The 20468-nt window shown below is 65.0% G+C and overlaps 2 protein-coding genes across 2 annotated transcripts in view; both read left to right on the forward strand.

The window, feature by feature from the left end:
- The first annotated feature begins 199 nt into the window (after positions 1-199).
- Positions 200-11573, forward strand: NPR1 (natriuretic peptide receptor 1). The gene is made up of 21 exons (XM_082332783.1): positions 200-945; positions 2138-2337; positions 2734-2847; positions 3605-3740; positions 3902-3993; positions 4077-4212; positions 4298-4382; positions 4501-4621; positions 4701-4775; positions 4847-4924; positions 5042-5146; positions 6697-6768; positions 6869-7028; positions 7122-7277; positions 8095-8263; positions 8346-8492; positions 9036-9228; positions 9355-9529; positions 10329-10427; positions 10508-10599; positions 11282-11573. The coding sequence occupies exons 1-21, from the start codon at positions 264-266 to the stop codon at positions 11342-11344; spliced, it is 3150 nt and encodes a 1049-aa protein (XP_082188909.1). The 5' UTR covers positions 200-263; the 3' UTR covers positions 11345-11573.
- Positions 11574-12920: 1347 nt separating this feature from the next.
- INTS3 (integrator complex subunit 3) overlaps positions 12921-20468 on the forward strand; it is a 42192-nt gene continuing 34644 nt past the window's right edge. The window contains exons 1-3 of the mRNA XM_082333009.1: positions 12921-13333; positions 16836-16919; positions 18073-18156. Of these exons, the coding sequence (XP_082189135.1) occupies positions 13241-13333; positions 16836-16919; positions 18073-18156 (261 nt within the window). The 5' untranslated portion in view covers positions 12921-13240. The remainder of the gene's footprint in view (positions 13334-16835; positions 16920-18072; positions 18157-20468) is intronic.

Consider the following 20468-nt stretch of genomic DNA (forward strand, 5'->3'; position numbering starts at 1 on the left):
GCGCACGCCGTACGGCGTGTCCCGGCGTGCGCCGGCTACCGCGCCCACTCGCCACCATCCCACCCCACTTGCCACGGGTGGGAATATCCACACCCACCACCGGGCGGCCCCATCCTCCATCCCGGTCCTCTGTGGACGCCGTGGGGACGGGGAGGAAGGAGTTAAGCTCGGTGTGGATGATAACGGCCCTTTGTGTCACCGGTGGGGGGGGGGAGGAAAGGCTCAGCCCCGCCACGGGAGGGAAAAGCCACTCTCCGTGGGCGATGCTGGCGGTGCTGGCCGTGCTCTGCGGCGCGGTGACGGCGGCGGCGGCGGCGGCGACGACCGCGTTGACTCTAGCGGTGGTGTTACCCGAACGCAACCTCACCTACCCGTGGGCTTGGCCACGAGTGGGGCCGGCGGTGCGGTTAGCCGCCGCCGCCGTCAACGCCCGTCCCGATTTATTACCCGGCTTTACCCTACGGTGGGTTTTCGGGAGCAGCGAGGATCGCCACGGTGTTTGCTCCGAAATGGCCGCGCCGTTGGCCGCCGTCGACCTCCGGCTCGCTCATCACCCCGCCGCTTTTTTGGGACCCGGTTGCGTCTACACGGCAGCACCGGTCGCCCGCTTCACCAGCCACTGGCGGCTTCCACTGGTGACAGCGGGTGCCGAAGCCCACGGCTTCGACGACAAGCGAGAGGAATTCGGATTGACCACCCGCGCCGGTCCCAGTCACCGTAAACTGGGTGAACTGGGCGTGCAGCTCCATCGTCGTTTCAACTGGACCCGTCGGGCTTTACTGGTTTACTGGGACGAGAAGGTGGACGACCGGCCGTACTTCTTCGCCGCCGAGGGGCTGTACGTCCAGCTGCCCACCCTGCGCAACCTCACCGTCCTGGACGTGGTCTTCCGCGACGGTGGCAACTTCTCCTTCATCATCCAGGAGATCAAGCAGAAGGGGCGCGGTGAGTGCGGGGGCACGCGCACGCCGGCGGGGGGGCATCGCCCCGCACCGGCACCGGGAGAGGGGCCGGGGCGGCCGGGGGGGGGGGGCCGGTGCGGGGCACGGGTGTGCATGGCTCCACACGGGTGTACACGGGTGTGCACAGCTCTACACGGCTCCACGCAGGTGTACACGGGTGTGCACGGCTCCGCGCGGGTGTGCGCGGGTGTGCACAGCTCTACAGGGCTGTGCAAGGGTGCTCACGGCAGTGCCCGGGTGCTCACGGCAGTGCCCGGCTGTGCACGGCTGTGTGCGGCCGTGCACGGCTCTACGCGGCTCTGCCCGGGTGTGCGTGGCTCTGCCCGAGGGAGCGTGGCTGTGCACGGCTCTACATGCCTGTGCACGGGTGTTCGTGGCAGTACACGGGCGTGCACGGCTCTGCACGGGTGCGCACGGCTCTGCACGGCTGTACACGGGCGTGCTGCATGACTGCCCACGCGTGTGCTGCCCCGGCCCCGCACCCCGACCCCCCCGGCCCCCCGCCCCACACCGTGCCCCACCGGGAGCTGCTGAGCGTGGCCACCTGCCCCGCTCCCCTCCGTCCCGGTGGCCCAGTCTGGCTCCGTCCCCGTCCCTGCCAGCTGCTCCAGTCGGAGCCGTCCCGGGTGGCACCAGCGGAGCGGGTGCCGACGGGGCTGGCACTGGGTGGGTGGCGCCCGGCCGTCCCCGGCCTCGCCATCTTGCTGCTTGGCCTCGACGGGTGCTGTTTTGGGGCCCCGCGGCCCTGGTGGGTGGCACAGCCATGCTCTGTGCCGGGCAGCACCCCGCGGTCCCACCAGCACCGCGACCCCGTGCCGAAGGGGACCATGGCAGTGGGGCAGGCGGCACCCACCGGGGTCACCGTGCTGCCGAAAATCAATCTCTGCCGGCGATCTGGGCCGCAGTTGGGAGGAAACGGAGTCGGGAAAACAGGAAACCTCGGCCTGGCGCCCGCGGCGGAGGGCAGGGGAGGGCAGGGGAGGGCAGGGCACGGGGCGGGGGGCAGGCAGCGGGGGTCCGGACCCCCTCACTACCTGGCATCCTGCTTGGCCGCCCTCCGCCCGCTCGGCAGCACGACCCACCGCACGTCCCCTCCCGTATCGCGCCTTAACCGGGGACCCCCGGGACGCTGGGCTGGGGTCTTGGGGTGCCATGAGCCGCCTCGCCCCGCGCAGTCGTCTACGTGTGCTGCGCCCCGGAGACGCTGCGGGAGCTGATGCTGCAGGCGGGGCGCGAGGGGCTGACCCGCGGCGACTACGCCTTCTTCTACATCGACATCTTTGGGGCCAGCCTGCAGGGCAGCCGCTTCCCCGAGCCCCAGCGGCCCTGGAAGCGGGGGGACCGCCACGACGCCAGCGCCCGGCAAGCCTTCGAGGTGAGCCCGGGGCTCTGCACCGGCACCCACCCACGTGCGCCACGTGCGCGGGCACCCACCACGCACGCGTGTGCATGTGCACGGGCACCCAGCCACGTGTGCGCACCCCGGCGCGGGGAGCGGGGCCGCGGTGGGTGCCGGGGCTGGCGGAGCAGCCCCCGCCTTCCCCCACTCGCTCCCCGCTGCTGGCAGCCACCGCGGAGGAAGGAAACGAGATTAATGGCCCCAGGTCCCAGCTCCGGCGCTGCCTGGAGCAGAGGCTATTAATAGGCACGGCAGAAAGGCCGGCAGCCCCTGCCCACAGCCTGGGACCCCCGTCCCCAAGGGGACCGGGCAGGGTCCCTGTCCCCGGCGGGGTCCCGCCAGCCCCGCTGCCAGCCGCTGTCCCCATCCCAGGCCGTCACCATCATCACCTACAAGGAGCCCGAAAACCCCGAGTACCGGCCCTTCCTGGCACGGCTGAAGGAGGAGGCGCGCGCCCACTTCAACTTCTCCATGAAGGACGGCTTGGTGGGACACGGGGCTGGGAAAGCTGGGGGGCACGGGGCGAGGGGGGCACAGGAGGGAGCTGGGGCTGCTGGGGGACATGGGATGGAGCTGGGGACAAGGGGACATGGAATGGAGCTGGGGACAGGGGACATGGGATGGAGCTGGAGCTGCTGGGGGACATGGGATGGAGCTGGGGACAAGGGGACATGGAATGGAGCTGGGGACAGGGGACATGGGATGGAGCTGGAGCTGCTGGGGGACATGGGATGGAGCTGGGGACAAGGGGACATGGAATGGAGCTGGGGACAGGGGACATGGGATGGAGCTGGAGCTGCTGGGGGACATGGGATGGAGCTGGGGACAAGGGGACATGGGATGGAGCTGGAGCTGCTGGGGGACATGGGATGGAGCTGGGGACAGGGGGACATGGGATGGCACTGGAGCTTCTGGGGGACACGGGACGGAGCTGAGGCTGCTCAGGGATATGGGATGGAGCTGGGGACAAGGGGACATGGGATGGAGCTGGAGCTGCTGGGGGACATGGGATGGAGCTGGGGACATGGGATGGAGCTGGGGACAGGGGACACGGGATGGAGCTGGAGCTGCTGGGGGACACGGGATGGAGCTGAGGACAGGGGGACACGGGATGGAGCCAGGGACAGGCTGGAGCCAAGGCTGCTGGGGATGAGGAGCTGCAGGATGAGCTGTGGCTGCTGGGAATGAGGGGACGGGGACCCCCCGGCTGCGCCCCGTCCCCGAGCCATCCCCGTGCCCCCAGATGAACTTCATCGCGGCCGCCTTCCACGACGGGGTGCTGCTCTACGCCCAGGCCGTCAATGAGACGCTGGAGCGGGGCGGCTCCATCACCAACGCCTCCGCCATCACCCGCCAGATGTGGAACCGCACCTTCTACGGTGAGCCCCATCCCATCCCCGTCCCCGTCCCTGTCCCAGCTGGGTGCCGCCTGCCAGGCTCCCGCCTGCCCCACTCCCGGGATGATATTTTGGGATCAGACCCCCACCCATGGGCTGGGGTCCCTGGGGGTCCCCCCCAGCCCCTCACCCTCCGTCCTCAGGCGTCACCGGCTTCCTGAAGATCGACGAGAACGGGGACCGGGAGAGCGACTACTCCCTGTGGGACATGGACCCCGCGCGGGGGGACTTCCAGGTGAGCCCCGGCGCGGGGGCAGCCGGTCCCACGGGGCGGCCGGGGGCCTCCCCCCACCCATTTCTTGCCCTCCCCTCCCCAAGATCGTGGCCAACTACAATGGCACCACCAAGAAGATCCAGATGGTGCCGGGGCGCGAGATCCACTGGCCGGGGAACGCGGTCCCCTCTGACGTCCCCCCCTGTGGCTTTGATAACAGCAACCCCCTGTGCCACAAAGGTGAGTGGTGTCGGGGGGGGACACGGCACGAGCCCCCCGCCCCGGGCACCCGCCAGCCCCTCACCGCCCTCCTCTCGCTGTGCAGCCAGCCTGTCCACCCTGGAGGTCCTGTCCCTCGTGGTCAGCCTGATCCTCCTGGCCATCACCATCACCTCCTTCTTCATCTACAGGTGGGGGTGCCGGGGGCGGGGAGGGGGACCCCGAGGCTGCGCCGCTGTCCCTGGAGGTGGCGGGGCCGGAGGGGGGACACACAGACCCCGGGGGTCTCACCCTGCCCTCCCGGCGCAGGAAGCTGCAGCTGGAGAAGGAGCTGGCGGCCGAGCTGTGGCGTATCCGCTGGGAGGACGTGCAGATGAGCAGCCTGGAGAAACACCTCCGGAGCGCCGGCAGCAAGCTCACCCTCTCCCTGGTGAGCACCCATCCCGTCCCCAGCCCTGCTCCGGGGATGGGGACCAGGGACCGGGCTCACCCCACGTCCCTTCCCGCAGAGGGGCTCCAACTACGGCTCGCTGATGACGGCGGAGGGGCAGTTCCAGGTCTACGCCAAGACGGCGTATTACAAGGTATGGGGGCGCGGGAGCGGGCGTGGGCACCCACCGCCCCGCCGGGCACCCATCACCCCGTGTCTCCCCAGGGCAACCTCGTGGCCGTGAAGCACCTCAACCGCAAGCGCATCGAGCTGACGCGCAAGGTCTTGTTCGAGCTGAAGCACGTAGGTGGACCCCGGCTCGGCGCCGCGCGGCGGAATAGGGGTGCCCAGCCCAGCGTCCCCTGGGTGGGGTGGGTGGGACGTGGCGTCAGCCTGGTCCCACACCCTGCTCCACCTTAGATGCGGGATATCCAAAACGAGCATCTGACCCGCTTCATCGGCGCCTGCACCGACCCCCCGAACATCTGCATCCTGACCGAGTACTGCCCGCGCGGGAGCCTCCAGGTACCGGCGGGGTCCCGGCTCCCTGGCAGCCATCTGGGGCTGGAGCCTCTCCTTCCAGTGCCCATCACCCAGCATCAGGGCTGCACGGTGCCCATCACCGAGCATCGGGGCTGCACAGTGCCCATCACCCAGCGTCGGGGCTGCACGGTGCCCATCACCCAGCGTCAGAGCTGCACGGTGCCCGTCACCCAGCGTCGGGGCTGCACGGTGCCCATCACCCAGCGTCGGGGCTGCACGGTGCCCGTCACCCAGCGTCGGGGCTGCATGGTGCCCGTCACCCAGCGTCAGGGCTGCACGGTGCCCGTCACCCAGCGTCGGGGCTGCACGGTGCCCATCACCCAGCGGTGGGGCTGCACGGTGCCCGTCACCCAGCGTCGGGGCTGCATGGTGCCCGTCACCCAGCGTCAGGGCTGCACGGTGCCCGTCACCCAGCGTCGGGGCTGCACGGTGCCCATCACCCAGCGTCGGGGCTGCACAGTGCCCGTCACCCAGCGTCAGGGCTGCACGGTGCCCGTCACCCAGCGTCGGGGCTGCATGGTGCCCGTCACCCAGCGTCAGGGCTGCACGGTGCCCGTCACCCAGCGTCGGGGCTGCACGGTGCCCATCACCCAGCGTCAGGGCTGCACAGTGCCCGTCACCCAGCGTCGGGGCTGCACGGTGCCCATCACCCAGCGTCAGGGCTGCACAGTGCCCATCACCGAGCATCGGGGCCGCACAGTGCCCATCACCCAGCATCAGGGCTGCACGGTGCCCATCACCCAGCGTCGGGGCTGCACGGTGCCCATCACCCAGCGTCAGGGCTGCACGGTGCCCATCACCCAGCGTCGGGGCTGCACGGTGCCCATCACCCAGCGGTGGGGCTGCACGGTGCCCGTCACCCAGCGTCGGGGCTGCACGGTGCCCATCACCCAGCATCAGGGCTGCACGGTGCCCATCACCCAGCGTCGGGGCTGCACGGTGCCCATCACCCAGCATCAGGGCTGCACGGTGCCCATCACCCAGCGTCGGGGCTGCACGGTGCCCATCACCCAGCGGTGGGGCTGCACGGTGCCCGTCACCCAGCGTCGGGGCTGCACGGTGCCCATCACCCAGCATCAGGGCTGCACGGTGCCCATCACCCAGCGTCGGGGCTGCACGGTGCCCATCACCCAGCATCAGGGCTGCACGGTGCCCATCACCCAGCGTCGGGGCTGCACGGTGCCCATCACCCAGCATCAGGGCTGCACGGTGCCCATCACCCAGCGGTGGGGCTGCACAGTGCCCGTCACCCAGCGTCGGGGCTGCACGGTGCCCGTCACCCAGCGTCGGGGCTGCACGGTGCCCATCACCCAGCGGTGGGGCTGCACAGTGCCCGTCACCCAGCGTCGGGGCTGCACAGTGCCCGTCACCCAGCGTCGGGGCTGCACGGTGCCCATCACCCAGCGTCGGGGCTGCCCAGAGCCGCTCTACCGGGGCGGGAGGGAGCCGACCGCAGCGGGCAGACGGATGCTGTCCCCCATCCCGGGAGCGTCCATGGTGCGGGGACAGCAACGTGACCCTGCCGCCCCCAGGACATCTTGGAGAACGAGAGCATCACGCTGGACTGGATGTTCCGCTATTCCCTCACCCATGACATCGTTAAGGTAACGAGCCGGTTCCCACCGGGCACCCAGTTCCCATGGGGGTCCCCCGTTCCCACGGAGGGGGGGGACAAGCAGGTCCGACCGCTCTCCGCCCTGCCAGGGGATGCAGTTCCTGCACAACGGGGTGATCGTCTCCCACGGGAACCTCAAGTCCTCCAACTGCGTGGTGGACAGCCGCTTCGTGCTGAAGATCACAGACTACGGGCTGGAGAGCTTCCGCGTGGCCCCCGACGGCGAGGACTCCCACGCGCTCTTCGCCAGTGAGCACCCTGCCCGTCCTCAACCCACCCGCCCCAGGAGCAGCCCCTGCCCGGGGTCCCTGCCCGGCCTGAGCCCCCTCCCTGGTGCCACAGAGAAGCTGTGGACGGCGCCCGAGCTGCTGCGGATGGAGACGCCGCCGGCCCGCGGCACGCAGAAGGGTGACGTTTACAGCTTCGGCATCATCCTGCAAGAGATCGCCCTGCGCAACGGCGTCTTCTACGTGGAGGGGATGGACCTCAGCCCCAAAGGTGAGCAGGAGGGCTGGGCGATGGTGCCAGGCACCTGGTGACGGGTGGTTTGACCAGCTGATGAGTCCTTGGCCCCACTGGTGGGTGCTTGGACCAGCTGATGGGTGCTTAGACCTGCTGTGATAGGTGCTTAGCCCCGCTGATGGGTTGTTGGACCTGCTGTGACAGGTTCTTGGACCCGCTGTGATGGGTTCTTGGACTTGCTGATGGGTGCTTGGACCAGCTGATGGGTTGTGGACCAGCTGATGGGTGGTTGGACCTGCTGCTGGGTTGTTGGACCAGCTGATGGATGCTTGGACCTGCTGATGGGTGCTTGGACCTCCTGTGATGGGTGCTTGGACCTCCTGTGATGGGTTCTTGGACTTGCTGATGGGTTGTTGAACCAGCTGATGGGTTATTGGACCAGCTGATGGGTGCTTGGACCTGCTGATGGGTTGTTGGACCAGCTGATGGGTGCTTGGACCTCCTGTGATGGGTGCTTGGACCTCCTGTGATGGGTTCTTGGACTTGCTGATGGGTTGTTGAACCAGCTGATGGGTGCTTGGACCTCCTGTGATGGGTGCTTGGGTCACCTGATGGGTTGTTGGCCTTGCTGATGGGTGGTTCGACCCACTGGTGGGTGGCTGGACCTGCTGGTGGGTTATTGGACCAGCTGATGGGTGCTTGAACCAGCTGATGGTGATTGGACCAGCTGATGGATGGTTGGCCTCACTTGATGGGTGCTTGGACATGCTGTGATGGGTGCTTGGAACCACTGATGGGTGCTTGCACTCACTGATGGGTGTTTGGACCCACTGACGGGTGCTTGGCCCCACAGAGATCATTGAGCGGGTGAAGAGCGGGGAGCGCCCCAGCTTCCGCCCCTCGGCCAATGTGGGGTGCCACATGGAGGAGCTGGGCCAGCTGATGCAGCACTGCTGGGCTGAGGACGTGCTGGAGCGTCCCGACTTCAACCAGATCAAGGTCCAGCTCCGCAAGTTCAACAGGTACCTCCGCCTCCCCCAGCCCCGTGGGTGATGGGTGACCCCGAAAAGGGTCCCCAGGTGGGTGCTCACCCCCTGCCCGCAGGGAGAGCAGCAGCAACATCCTGGACAACCTGCTGTCCCGCATGGAGCAGTACGCCAACAACCTGGAGGAGCTGGTGGAGGAGCGAACCCAAGCCTACCTGGAGGAGAAGGGCAAGGCTGAGGCTCTTCTCTACCAGATCCTGCCCCAGTGAGCACCGGGGGGGCCCCGGCCCTCTGTGCGCCCCCCGCTGCTGGGCACCCCGGGGCTGGGGTCCCCCATGGATGCCCTGCATGGCTGGGGATGCTTGGGGGGGGCTGGGGACACCAAGGACCCCACATGGCTTGCGGCTGGGGGTGTTTGAGGGGCTGGGGACCCCCTGGGGACACCAAGGACCCCCATGTGGCTTGGGGCCAGGGGTGTTTGGAGGAACTGGGGACCCCCCCAGACTCCTGCATGGCTCAGGGTGCCTGAAGAGGCCAGGGACCCCAAGGACCCCCCAGCTTGGTTCAGGCCTGGGGGTGCTTGGAGGGCTGGAGCCCCCAAGGACCCCCTGCCACGGCTCTTTGGGGCTTGGGGTACCTGAAGGTGCCAAGGATGACCCTGGCCCCCCAGCATTGCTCAGGGCTGGGGGTCCTCAGAGGGCTGGAGACCCCAAGGACCCCCCGGCACGGCTGGAGGGTGGGGACGCCGTGCCCCCAGGAGGGGTTGGGGGGCTGTGCCCCCCCCCTCACCCACCCCCTGCACCCCCAGCTCGGTGGCGGAGCAGCTGAAGCGGGGGGAGACGGTGCAGGCGGAGGCCTTCGACAGCGTCACCATCTACTTCAGCGACATCGTGGGCTTCACGGCGCTGTCGGCCGAGAGCACCCCCATGCAGGTGGTGACGCTGCTCAACGACCTCTACACCTGCTTCGACGCCATCATCGACAACTTCGACGTCTACAAGGTGAGGACACGCATGCACACGCATGCACATGCACAAACATGCATGCACCGTGGGTCACGCTGGACACCCCAGAGCCGGCGTCGCACCCACAGCGTGTCCCCGGTGGTGTGTGCGTCCCCTACCCAGGTGGAGACGATCGGGGACGCCTACATGGTGGTGTCGGGGCTGCCGGTGCGCAACGGGAAGCTGCACGCTCGCGAGGTGGCCCGCATGGCCCTGGCGCTGCTGGATGCCGTCCGCTCCTTCCGCATCCGCCACCGGCCGCAGCAGCAGCTCAAGCTGCGCATCGGCATCCACACGGGTCAGCGGGGACAGGGATGTGGCATCCGGATGGGGCCGCGGGGACGGGGACAGGGATGTGGCATCCATACGGGTCAGTGGGGACAGGGATGGGGACACGGCACCCACACGGGTCAGCAGGGACAAGGACATGGCACCCATGTGGGTCAGCAGGGATGGGGACAAGGCATCCATATTGGTCAGCGGGGACAGGGATGTGGCATCCGTATGGGTCAGTGGGGATGGGGACAGGGACATGGCACCCACATGGATTAGCAGGGATGGGGACAGGGACATGGCATCCACATGGATTAGCAGGGATGGGGACAGGGACATGGCATCCACATGGATTAGCAGGGATGGGGACAGGGACATGGCACCCACATGGATTAGCAGGGATGGGGACAGGGACATGGCATCCACATGGATTAGCAGGGATGGGGACAGGGACATGGCATCCACATGGATTAGCAGGGATGGGGATGGGGATATGGCACCCATATGGATTAGCAGGGATGGGGATATGGCACCCATGTGGGTTAGCAGGGACGGGGACATGGCACCCATATGGGTTCATGGGTAGGGGGGACATGGCAGCCCCAGGGGTCTGTGGGGCGGGGAGACATGGCCCAGCAGGGATGGGGGGGACAGGGCACCCGATGGGGCAGGGGGGCACCCAGCCCTCCCATGGACCCCAGGGACAGGGGAAGGGACACCAGCACCCAGGGGGGGACAGCGGGGCCACCGGGGCTGGGAGCCCGCAGCGAGGGGGCCGGGTCGGGGCTCGGGGCTGCTGGGGGGGCTCACCGGGCGCCCCACAGGACCTGTCTGCGCCGGCGTCGTGGGTCTCAAAATGCCCCGGTACTGCCTCTTCGGGGACACGGTGAACACGGCCTCGCGCATGGAGTCCAACGGGGAAGGTGAGGGGCACCCATGGGTGCTGACGGGGCTGGGGCCGGGCCGGGCACCCGTGGGTGCTGACGGGGCCGCCTCCCGCCAGCCCTGAAGATCCACATCTCGGCGGTGACCAAGGCCGTGCTGGAGGAGTTCGGCTGCTTCGAGCTGGAGCTGCGGGGTGACGTGGAGATGAAGGTGAGCCCCGGCCCCCCCGCCAGCCCACCCCCCCCGGCTGCCCCAGTGGGGTCCCCCCAGCTGGGCCCCCCCCGCGTCCTCAGCCCGCAGCCCCGCTGGAGCAACGAGCACCCCCTGCACCCCAACCCCACCGGGGCAATGCCTCCCTCCCGGACCCCGCTCCTGCTGGGGCGCTGGGCACCCCTGCACCCCGACCCCTGGGGCAATGGGCACCCCCCTGCACCCCAATGCTTGGGGCAATGGGTGCCCTGTGCACCCCGACCCCTGGGGCAATGGGTCCCCCCCTGCACCCCAATGCTTGGGGCAATGTGTGTCCCCCTGCACCCCAGCCCCGGGGCAATAGGGAATCCCTGCACCCCAAACCTATGGAGGCAATGGGCCCCCCCTGCACCCCAGGCCCTGGGGCAATGGGCACCCTCCTGCACCCCCGTCCCTGGGGCAATGGGCCCCCCCGTGCACCCCAATGCTTGGGGCAATGTGTACTCCCCTGCACCCCAAACCCACCGAGGCAATGGGCCCCCCTGCACCCCAGCCCCTGGGGCAATGGGTCCCCCCCGCACCCCAAACCCTGGGGCAACGTGTACCCCCTGCACCCCAAATCCACTGAGGCTATGGGCCCCCCCTGCACCCCGACCCCTGGGGCAACGGGGACCCCCTGCACCCCCGCCCCCTCTCTCCGCAGGGCAAGGGGAAGGTGAGGACGTACTGGCTTTTGGGGGAGCGCGGGAGCAGCACCCGGGGCTGACCCCCCCAGCAGCACCAGGGCCCGCAGGGCCCTTCCCGGCACCACCGCCACGGGTCCCCCCGGGCCGGGGCCAGGCGGGGGGCACCGCCAGCGCCCGGGGGCTGGGGGCACCCCCCAGCTGCACCGCGCTCCCCAAGCTGAACCCCAACCGTTCCTGGGGGGACCCCGTCCCCGAGCAGCCCCGTGGCCTTGACCCTGGCGCGGGCACCGGCGGAGGAGCGGGGCCGAGGCCGGCGGGGGGCCGGGGGGGACATGGGGGGCCGGGGGCGCCCCCGGACCCCGCGTGGGGGTCACTAGAGCTCTAATTTTTGTAATAAAGCTGGTGTGTACGCACTCGCCGTGGGTCTTTGGGTCCCCCTGCACCCCACGTTGGGGGTCCCCATGCACCCAGGTCCCCCCGGGGCAGCGGGTGGTCCCGGGGGGGTCTCAAGCCCCCTTGCAGGGAGGGGGGGCTTCGCAAGAAAATGGGGGGGGGGGGGGGTGTCTTTTCAGGGGGGCTCTGCGGAGGCGGAGGAGCCGGGACGGGGCGGCCGTGCAGGCAGAGCGGGGCGGGGGCCGGGGGGGCTCGGGGGGGCTGCCCGGGGGGGGGGAGGCTTGGGGGGAGGTCCGGGAGACCCCCGGGTGCCCGGCCGTGCACGCTCCGGGGGGGGCCCGGGCGGATCCCGGCCGCGCCCGGCCCGGGGGGGCCCGGGGGGTCCAAAGGGGTCTTGATCACTCCCGCCCCGGGGGTCCCGGGGGGTCCCGTCCCTTCCCGCCCCGGGGGTCCCGGGGGTCCCGTCCCTGCCCGCCCCGGGGGGGTCCCGGGGGTCCCGGGGGGTCCCGTCCCTTCCCGCCCCGGGGGGGTCCCGGGGGGTCCCGTCCCTGCCCGCCCCGGGGGGGTCCCGGGGGTTCCCGTCCCTTCCCGCCCCGGGGGTCCCGTCCCTGCCCGCCCCGGGGGGGTCCCGGGGGGTCCCGTCCCTGCCCGCCCCGGGGGTCCCGGGGGTCCCGGCCGCACGCGGCGCTCCGGGAGCGGCGGGAGGCGGAGCGTTCGCCCGGGACAGGCCCCGCCCCCTCCGCCCCATTGGTGGAGCAGCCCTCCGAGGCCCCGCCCCCGAAGGCCGGCCGCCCGCGCTGTCACTCCGAGCCGTCTCGCTGCTACCATTGGCCAGAGGACGGGGGGGGCGGGCGCTTCCGGCCGCCGTGCGCTTCCTCTTCCCCCCCGCGCCCTCCCGTCCCTCTCCCAGTGACTTCCGGTCGGCGGCGCTGGGCGGGGGGTGCGGAGCCGCCGCTCCCCTCCCCCGGGCACCGAGACCCCCGCCCCGCCGCCCGGCGGAGCCCCCCCCCCCGCCCCGGCGGCAGCCCCAGCGCCCGCCCTGCCCTGCCCCGCACCGCACCGCACCGCGCCGGGGGACCTGTCACCCCCCCGGCCGCCCGCCCCCCCGGGGCCCCCCTTCACCTCAGGCCTCCCCCGGGGCCTTCCCTCCCCACAGGCCTCTTCTGGCACGGCCGACGGGGACCCCCTCCCCGCCCCGGGACCCCCCTCCGGCCCCCCAGCACCCTCCCGTAGGGCCCCCCCCATAGCTCGGGTCCCCCCAGCACGGCCCCAGGCCGCAGGTCCCCGGCCTGCCCCAGTCGAATAGCAGCCCCTCCACCCCTGCGAAGGGGGGGGCAGCCCTCCGCCCCCCCTGTGCCCTCCCCCCCCCGGTCCGGGGTGAAGCCCCCGAGGAGCAGACAGGGGTGCCCCATCCCCTCCACCCCATTGCAGGAGCGGGGGGTGCTCCGGAGGGGGGGTATTTCCCATAAACACCCCCCTCCCAGGAGGAAGAGCTGGGTGGGGGGGATCGCCAAGCAAAAAGGGGGGGCTCCTCTCAGGCCAAGCCCCCTGGATAGGGGCTGTCCTGCCCCCCCCCCCCAGCCATGGAGATGCAGAAGGGGAAGGGGGGAACAGCAGGAGGAGGAGGGAAGTTGCTGGTCTCCACTCTTCTGGATGCCAAGGATGAGTTGGAGGAGGTAGGTGCCCGGGGCTCGGGGCAGGGGGGCTCCAGGGGGGGCCACGGGCTCGGCCCCCCGCGGGGTGCGGGCTGGGTGGCACACGCCGCTCCCCTCGCCCGTCCCTGAGCGGGGAGGGGGCTCGCTCTACGCAGAAACCACCTCCCCGCCGGGGTCCCCCTGCCCGCCTCGCCCCGGCTGCGCTCGGGCAGGGCGGCTGCAGGCTGCGGAGCAGGATTATGAAGTTTGCCTCGCGCCCGAGCACCGACAGGACTCATCCTTCCAGCACCTGGGAAACTTTCTGACCTGTGTTCGCCAGGCCCCAAGTTACACAGCGCTGTCCTGCTTCCCACTGAGCTTTACTTCCTGCACTGGGAAAAGAGAGCTGGTTCTCTTACAGGTGGGGAAGGTTTGGGGGTCTCCCCAGGACACCTGGGATCTGTTCCTGGTGTGGAGGAGCCGCGGAAGAGCCGGTAGCACAGGGACCTGGGCGAGGCGGATGCATTGCTCGGGCCCTTCTGTACCGCTGATTTACACCGGGCTTGCAGGGTCAACTCGGCGAGTGTTCAGGGATCTCCCTAAAGCTGGCGTAGGGCCGGCTTCCCTGGTGCCACGGCGGCGGCGATGCTCTTGTGAACTCTGAGACTTGTGGGAGAGACTGGTTATTTATTGTGTGATGGAAACGAGTGTATTCGGGGCTCATGAAATGGTGCAGAGAATGTTGGATTTCAGTTGCAGGAGAAAAACAGGGTGGTAACTGGAATAACTAGGTCTCAAGGTCTGGCAACTGTCCTTTGCCATTTGGAGTGTATTTATATTCCTTCAAAGCAGTCGTCAGTCCCCGTGTGTGTTTTGGGTCCTGTCCAGGTCTGGACAGAACGTTCCCAGCTTCGGACCCGTGCAACTCTGCGAGCCCGGCATGGCCGGGACCTTCGCTTGGGCTTGGAAATGGGCTCCAGGCTATCGAAGCGGGGTCTGCTGGGGTCCGGGGCGCGCTCACCCAGAGCTTTCCTCGAGAGCATTGGGTCTGGGAAGGAGCCACCATGAGTCGGCGAGCGTGGTGGAGCTCAGGTTTGGTGAAAGCAATGTATCCGAGCAGACAAGTACCAGAAGAAGACTTTCCAGAGACATTCTTATCCGGCAACCCTTCCTCCCATCCCTCTTAAACCACTGGAAAGCAGCACTTTTACCTAAAAGCCCGGTCAGCTGGGAGAAACTCGTTTGGATATTAATTATACTCCTGAGCGCTGATGGATTTACTGTCACAAGTTTTGTGTTTCTTGCGTTAAAGACTGCAACAAACAGGAAGCAGGGCGTACACAGGAACAAGCGTGCGTGATCGCTGCGCATCGAGTTTTGGCAGTAAACTGCCATGTTTAAGGAAAAAAACCTCCTCCGGTCTTTCCCTTTAGCAGTTGTCGGAGCTGCTGGTGGCAGTAAGTTGAACACATCTGTTCTGGGGAGAAAGAGGTGATCGGAAGGACTGGAGCTCGTAAAAATATGTCTCATAGTAGGCGTTAAAGAAATGGATGTCTTGTTCCGCCGTGGGTTTTGGTAGAGGCAGCAGAGCTTGTTACAAGGACGTGAACCGTTCAACTTGCTCAAAGGTAGAAATACTCTTTTCAAATAGCCTCCCTACCTGGCAGTAGCGCGTCGGTGCGTCTCCCGTGCACCCCAGGGTGGGAATACCGAACCCCGATCCTGCAAGTCCCTCAGCGGGTCTCAGATCAAAGACATTATTTGACACTGAACTTCCTTGCAAGGCTCTTCTGGTGGTTCATTGGCTGCATTATCTGCCAACAAGTTGTCTTATTTCTCACTGGGATTTTTCTAAGTCTGGTTTTCAGCCGCTGGATCTTGTCCTTCCTTTCAAATAATTCATCTGCTTTAGATTTGAGATTTTCATGGGTTTTGCCCCATTGCTCTTTCATAATGCCATCGCTGGGCCTGGAACAAAGCCGGTTTCACAAAGGCATTATCTCTGCGTTACTGACCAGTACATCTTCTTTCATATCGCCTTAGAGTGGAGAACTGTTGACCTCTTTCTCAATAGCTTCTTCACTGCAGCCCCTTTGATATGCAAAGGAGTCGCTAATCAGTTCCATAATCAGGGCGATGTGTTTGCGTTTTAATCAAGAAGTGACTGTGTAGAAGTAACCTCCTTGTAACCTGCTTATTGCCTGTCTTGGGCTGCATTTGCCGCTTTTTCCTGGTGCAAACAGGTCACTGCTTCGTTAACTGCAGGCTCCAAGGAAACTCCGGGAAAGCAAGACTTCCTTTTCCCAGCTGCCGGCGACCCTCGAGTTGCTGCCGTGGCTGAAACGGTCCAGCCGGGTCCACAGCTCTGGCGTGGAACTGGTGGCACCAGCAGAGAAGGCAGGGCGCATCTCCTTCGCGCGGCAACAGAGCTGTTTATGGAGGAGTTTAATTTAGAACAGCGTCTCGCCGTGCGAGTCGTAGCGTGAGAGCGAGACCCCGCCGTTAAAGGAGCCCTGCGGTCGAGCCGCTGACAGCCGGGAACCCTGCTCTCCACCTGTTTGCGGGCTCTCGGGTGTCATCGCTGCTGCGAGAGCACGTGATGAGCCTGCGAGTCCACGCGGCCCTTCTGTCGCCGTCCCCGAGATGGCACCACGAGGTGGGGACGGGACGTGGTGTGCCCGGAGTCACCCCGTTCTGCTCACGCTTTCCCCACGCCAGAGGCAGGCATCGGCTCCCACCGGTGCCCAGCCGGCCGGACAGGAGAAACCATTTCTGCGTGGGGCTGCTCATGCCCTGTGTGAAGAGGGGACGACTCTCTGAACTCTCTCCGGTTGAGCGGACGCCTTTGCCGTTTGCTCCTCCAGTATTTTCATGGCTGCGCTCTTGTAGCTTCCCAGTCCTGACTTTGTGGCTCTTCCCATCGCTTCGTCCCTCGCGGTGCTCGCATGCAAACAGCTGCTCTTGCTGTTTATTCTCAGCCAGAAGTTGCTCAGATGTTAAGTGAGGAGAACAGAAGGTTTCCAGGCTGCTGCCCCGCGGCCCAGGGTTCCCACACGGACGGGAGCGGTGGGTCTTGTGCTGCGGAGCTGCTGGATGACAGCTCTGGCTTCCCTGCGCTGGGGGCCGGGGACGGCTCGTCATCTCAGGGCGCAGCTCCGCTCTCAGAGTGAAGACTGACAACCCTGCTTCAAATTCAGCCTTTGCACGACTGCGTCTTGGCTTCGCCTCAAAGTGACATCAGTATTAGTATCACTGAATAATCACGCATTTACTTTTTGGCTCTCTGAGTGGTGTCAGCAGGGTATTTAAAACCCAAACCTGTGCATAAATGAAGGCTGATGAAGCAGTAGCTTCTCCAGCTGGCAGGAGGTTCGGGGCCTTGACACGAGCCAAGAACGGCTGTTGCGTCGCTGGCTGTTTGTCCGTCCGCTCAGGTGTTCGGGTGGGGGTCAAAGCAGCCTCTGCTGTATCTTGTCTTGGTGAGGATGTGCTCGAGTGTACTTATTCTTCCAAGTTTGTGACGTTTGGCTTTTCTCTGTTTCAGAGACTAGAAAGGTGCGTGGGCATCGTGACTTCGCTAACCAACGGGCTGTCGGAGAGGGAAGCTAACGATGCCCTGAACGCTCACGTAAGTGTCAGCTCCTTGAGAGATGGGAAATCCTGCCTGGATGAGATAATTCATGGTATATTGTCCCCGCGCGGATCTCTGTCTGAGGGAGCGGGCAGGCAAGCTCTTAGCGAGGCACAAAGAGCAGGCGGATACGAAGAGGCTGGGGAATGGAGCCTGCTGAGCTCTCGCGGCTCTCAGCCTGTCAAGGATTCCCAGAGCTATTACGGTTAAAAGACAAAACAGCATCGTGGCTTTAATCCTTGTCCAGTCACCTCTTTGGAAGCTGACCTGCAGTGCGATTTCTTGCTGAAATCTGGCTGAGCCCGTCTCTCTCCCAGCATACGAGCGCTCTGTAGGTGTGCACGCAGGCAGGAGGCTGTCGCTATGCCTGTGCTGCTGGTGTTTGCATTCCTCCTGTGTTTTTGTACTCCTGTGCTGCTCAAATCAGCTTTTTCCTGCCCTCCAAACAGCCAGCCTGCAGACCACTGGAAAGGGCAGGTTCAGCCTTTCTACTGAGGGATGGAGCATTTATTTCTAACTCTGCATAGTCTTAAAATACTTGCCAGCAAGCTGCAGATGTTACCGTATAAGGAAAACCGTCGTGTGACATGTCAGTGGGCCCTCAGACACGTTGGTTGCGTTTTTTTCCTCCCCAGAACACCTTGGGCTGTTGGAGTCAGTGGTACAGAGTTGCCTTCCCTTAATGGGAAAAGGTTGGCAACTCAGGCTGGATTTCAGGGCTCTGAAGCTCATAAAATGCTTTCCCACTTGGGTGAACAGGTTGCAGAAAAGTCTGTAGGAAGAGCCTGGGCAGGTCCCCAGCCACAGGACGGGGCTCAGGGATCCGCTGCTGCTCTTGTCCGGGGGCTTATCGCCCCTCGGTAACGAGATATCCTGAAGTGGCACAACTAAAATCACTGGAAAGCTCTCGGTACTGAGAGGTTTGCACCAGTATCAGCTTTGCAACGGGGTACAAATGTTAGGGAGAGCCTGTGTGTTTTCTGTATTCCCTTGTGATCCCGCTTTGAATTCCTTGTGGGCTGCTGGGTGCTCCGTTGACCACCCATTTGGGGGGCTTGAGAGGGGTTTCCTTCCTCTGTTGCTTTACTGACCTTCCTCTAACCTCCCCTCTCACCTGCTCACCAACGGCACTTGCGTTTTTCTCTCTCAGATATGTAAAGGAACCCCCCAGCACGAGGAAATCTGCCTGGGTCTTTTCACTCTGGTCTTAACCGAACCCGCTCAGGCACAGAAGGTAAGGCACGCCTGCGCCCCTCGGTGAGCGCGGAAAGTTTGTCCGCGAGATATTTTGCTTTCCAGGCAGCCGGGGATTTGGAGCTGTGGAAGTTTTGGGTCTCGTGCAGGCGTCGGAAGGCGCCTGGCTGGAACCCTCAGTGTTTATTGTAGCGGGGCAGTGACTTTGCTTGGAACGTTCCTGGGTTTGTTGCGTCCACGTGGCACAGGGGCTGCAGCAGCCGCTGCTTGGGGGAATGCAGATGCTGCCGCCGGGAGTTCGGCTGGGTTCTTTCACAGCCCTAGAATGAATTGTTTTTCGCTGTGGGAGGCAAGTACTGATTCTTCAAGAAACTGTAAGGCCTTTCCCAGTTTCTGCCTTGTCTTTGGAGGCCCGGAACAGATTTGCGTGCTGGAAGCCAGATGTAGATGCCTGCAGAAATAATCATGTAGACTCTAGAGGAGGAACATGTTCAATTCCTAGAGAAAATTGCTTTTTAGAAGTCCACCTCTATTAATTTCCACAGACCAGATTTAATTTTTAAATAACTCTTTTTAACGACGCTGTAAACTGTGAGTTTAAAATTGTAGTTACCTACAGGAGGATGAATGTTTTGCATTCTAAAGATCGTGGATGTGGATTTGGCGCTGTTGCTGCAAACTGGGGGTGCTCAGGGAGGGAGTTGAAACCGATGTTTGGTTTTAGAAACCAGACCTACTTGTAGCAGGTACAAGGAAAAACAAAAGCAGTGTTGGAAGGGCCGCGCGTGGCGAGCGAGACCCAGGTGTCCTTGTTTGGATGGGTTTCAGTTAACGGGTGCTGCAGAGGGTTTGAAAGGGTTGAAGTGGACTCTTGAAGTCAGCAGGGTCTGCCGCGAGCGCGGCCGAGTGGCGTGCCATTAGGGGTGCTCTGTAAATCCTGGCGCTGCGCTGAACCGAAGGTGACTCATGCAATATTCTCTCTTGATTTAATCACTGCTATGAGGGCAGAGCTCTCTCCACCAAAGCAATAGATCCGCATTAGCTCGCAGAACTCATAGCTGCCTTGGCATTGCTATTGGGACAGTCTTTGTCAGTGAAGGTACAGCTCCGTTCCCCAGGAATCACCTCTTGAAAGCAAAACATGCTTCTCCTGGGCGTCTTTAGGCCTGACTGCTTACGGTGCTGGTGCGAGGCAGATTTCCCTTCGGTTAGATGGCTACGTTTTGCTCTCTCTCCTTGTTGGCTTAAGGCCTTCCCAAATCCTGACCGCAGAGTCCCCAGCCCTGCTGTCCTTAGGCTCTGGCCTGATTCTGCCTCGTGCACAAGACTTGTAAACCTGGAGAGGCTGAACCCAGCTGAGCACCGCTGACCGATCCTTGTTTCCAAGACGCTGTGGGAGCCAAAGCATATCTCTAGTTGCTGACTCACAGCGCCCTACAGGATGGTCTTCCAAAGGGTGAACCTCCTCTGCATCAAATACAATGCTCTTCTCCCCTCTGGGATGTGGTGGACCACAGCTGGGATGCGGTGGGGAGCGTCCAGACACCCTTAACTGAGCATAAGACTCGCGGGGCCGGTGCTTCCGTGCGCTGGAAGCAAAGGTTGAGCGAGTCCGGCGTGCTCCAGCTTTCCATCCGCACGGCACGCTGGCCATCCCACTGCGAGGGGCCGAGAGAAACCTGCCCGGCACGTTCCCCGCTGTGCTCTCCTCTGGCAAAGGGGAGCGAGGGGGTGAGCGGTCCGGCTCCCTCGCGACCGAGCTGCTGACAGGCGCCGACGCCGTCTCTGTCAGACGGCAGGCTGGAGGCATGCTTTGCTGCTCGTGGCCACGTTAATTAGAGGTGGCTGGTCCTCCTGCTCTTGTCAGATCTGCTCTGCGGAGCACGTTACTTTTCTTAGGGAGTAATTGGATCTGCCAGTCTGCCGGGCTCTGATGTCATCTGTTGCTGCCACCTGCCCTGCATCCAGACAGCAAGGACAGGAAGCCAGTCAGTGATTTTCTACCAGGGTTTTGGGGGGGGGAGGTACTCCTCGCCTTTGCTCCCTGCCTGCGAAGAGGGGTTAACGCTTGCCCGACTGATAAAGCATCTTGTGAGACTCTTGAGAGAGCTCTGAAATCATCACACAGGGGGCAGAGCTCTGGTCATCCTCCAGCGAGAAGCCCGCGGGTCCAGGACGCTCGGCGCAGCCAGCTCCGGGCATCGGCAATAACCGTTCCCGCGTCTGGTCACGGGTGAAGATTCGCACCCTCAGATGTCAGCACGGGAGCGTTGTGTCAGGGGGCATCGAACCCAGCGAGCCTGGTGTGGAAGGGGTACTGCTCTGAATCGAGCGTACCCCACAGGCTTCTCC

Source organism: Platalea leucorodia, assembly GCF_965183815.1.
Source record: "Platalea leucorodia genome assembly, chromosome: 24".
Taxonomy (NCBI): domain Eukaryota; kingdom Metazoa; phylum Chordata; class Aves; order Pelecaniformes; family Threskiornithidae; genus Platalea; species Platalea leucorodia.

Coding starts and splice junctions, on each gene's coding strand:
- NPR1 (XM_082332783.1), top strand. CDS start 264: ATGCTGGCGGTGCTGGCCGTGCTCTGCGGCGCGGTGACGGCGGCGGCG. Junction 4,383..4,500: donor ACCTCCTTCTTCATCTACAG/GTGGGGGTGCCG, acceptor CTCCCGGCGCAG/GAAGCTGCAGCTGGAGAAGG. Junction 10,600..11,281: donor GGGGTGACGTGGAGATGAAG/GTGAGCCCCGGC, acceptor CTCTCTCCGCAG/GGCAAGGGGAAGGTGAGGAC.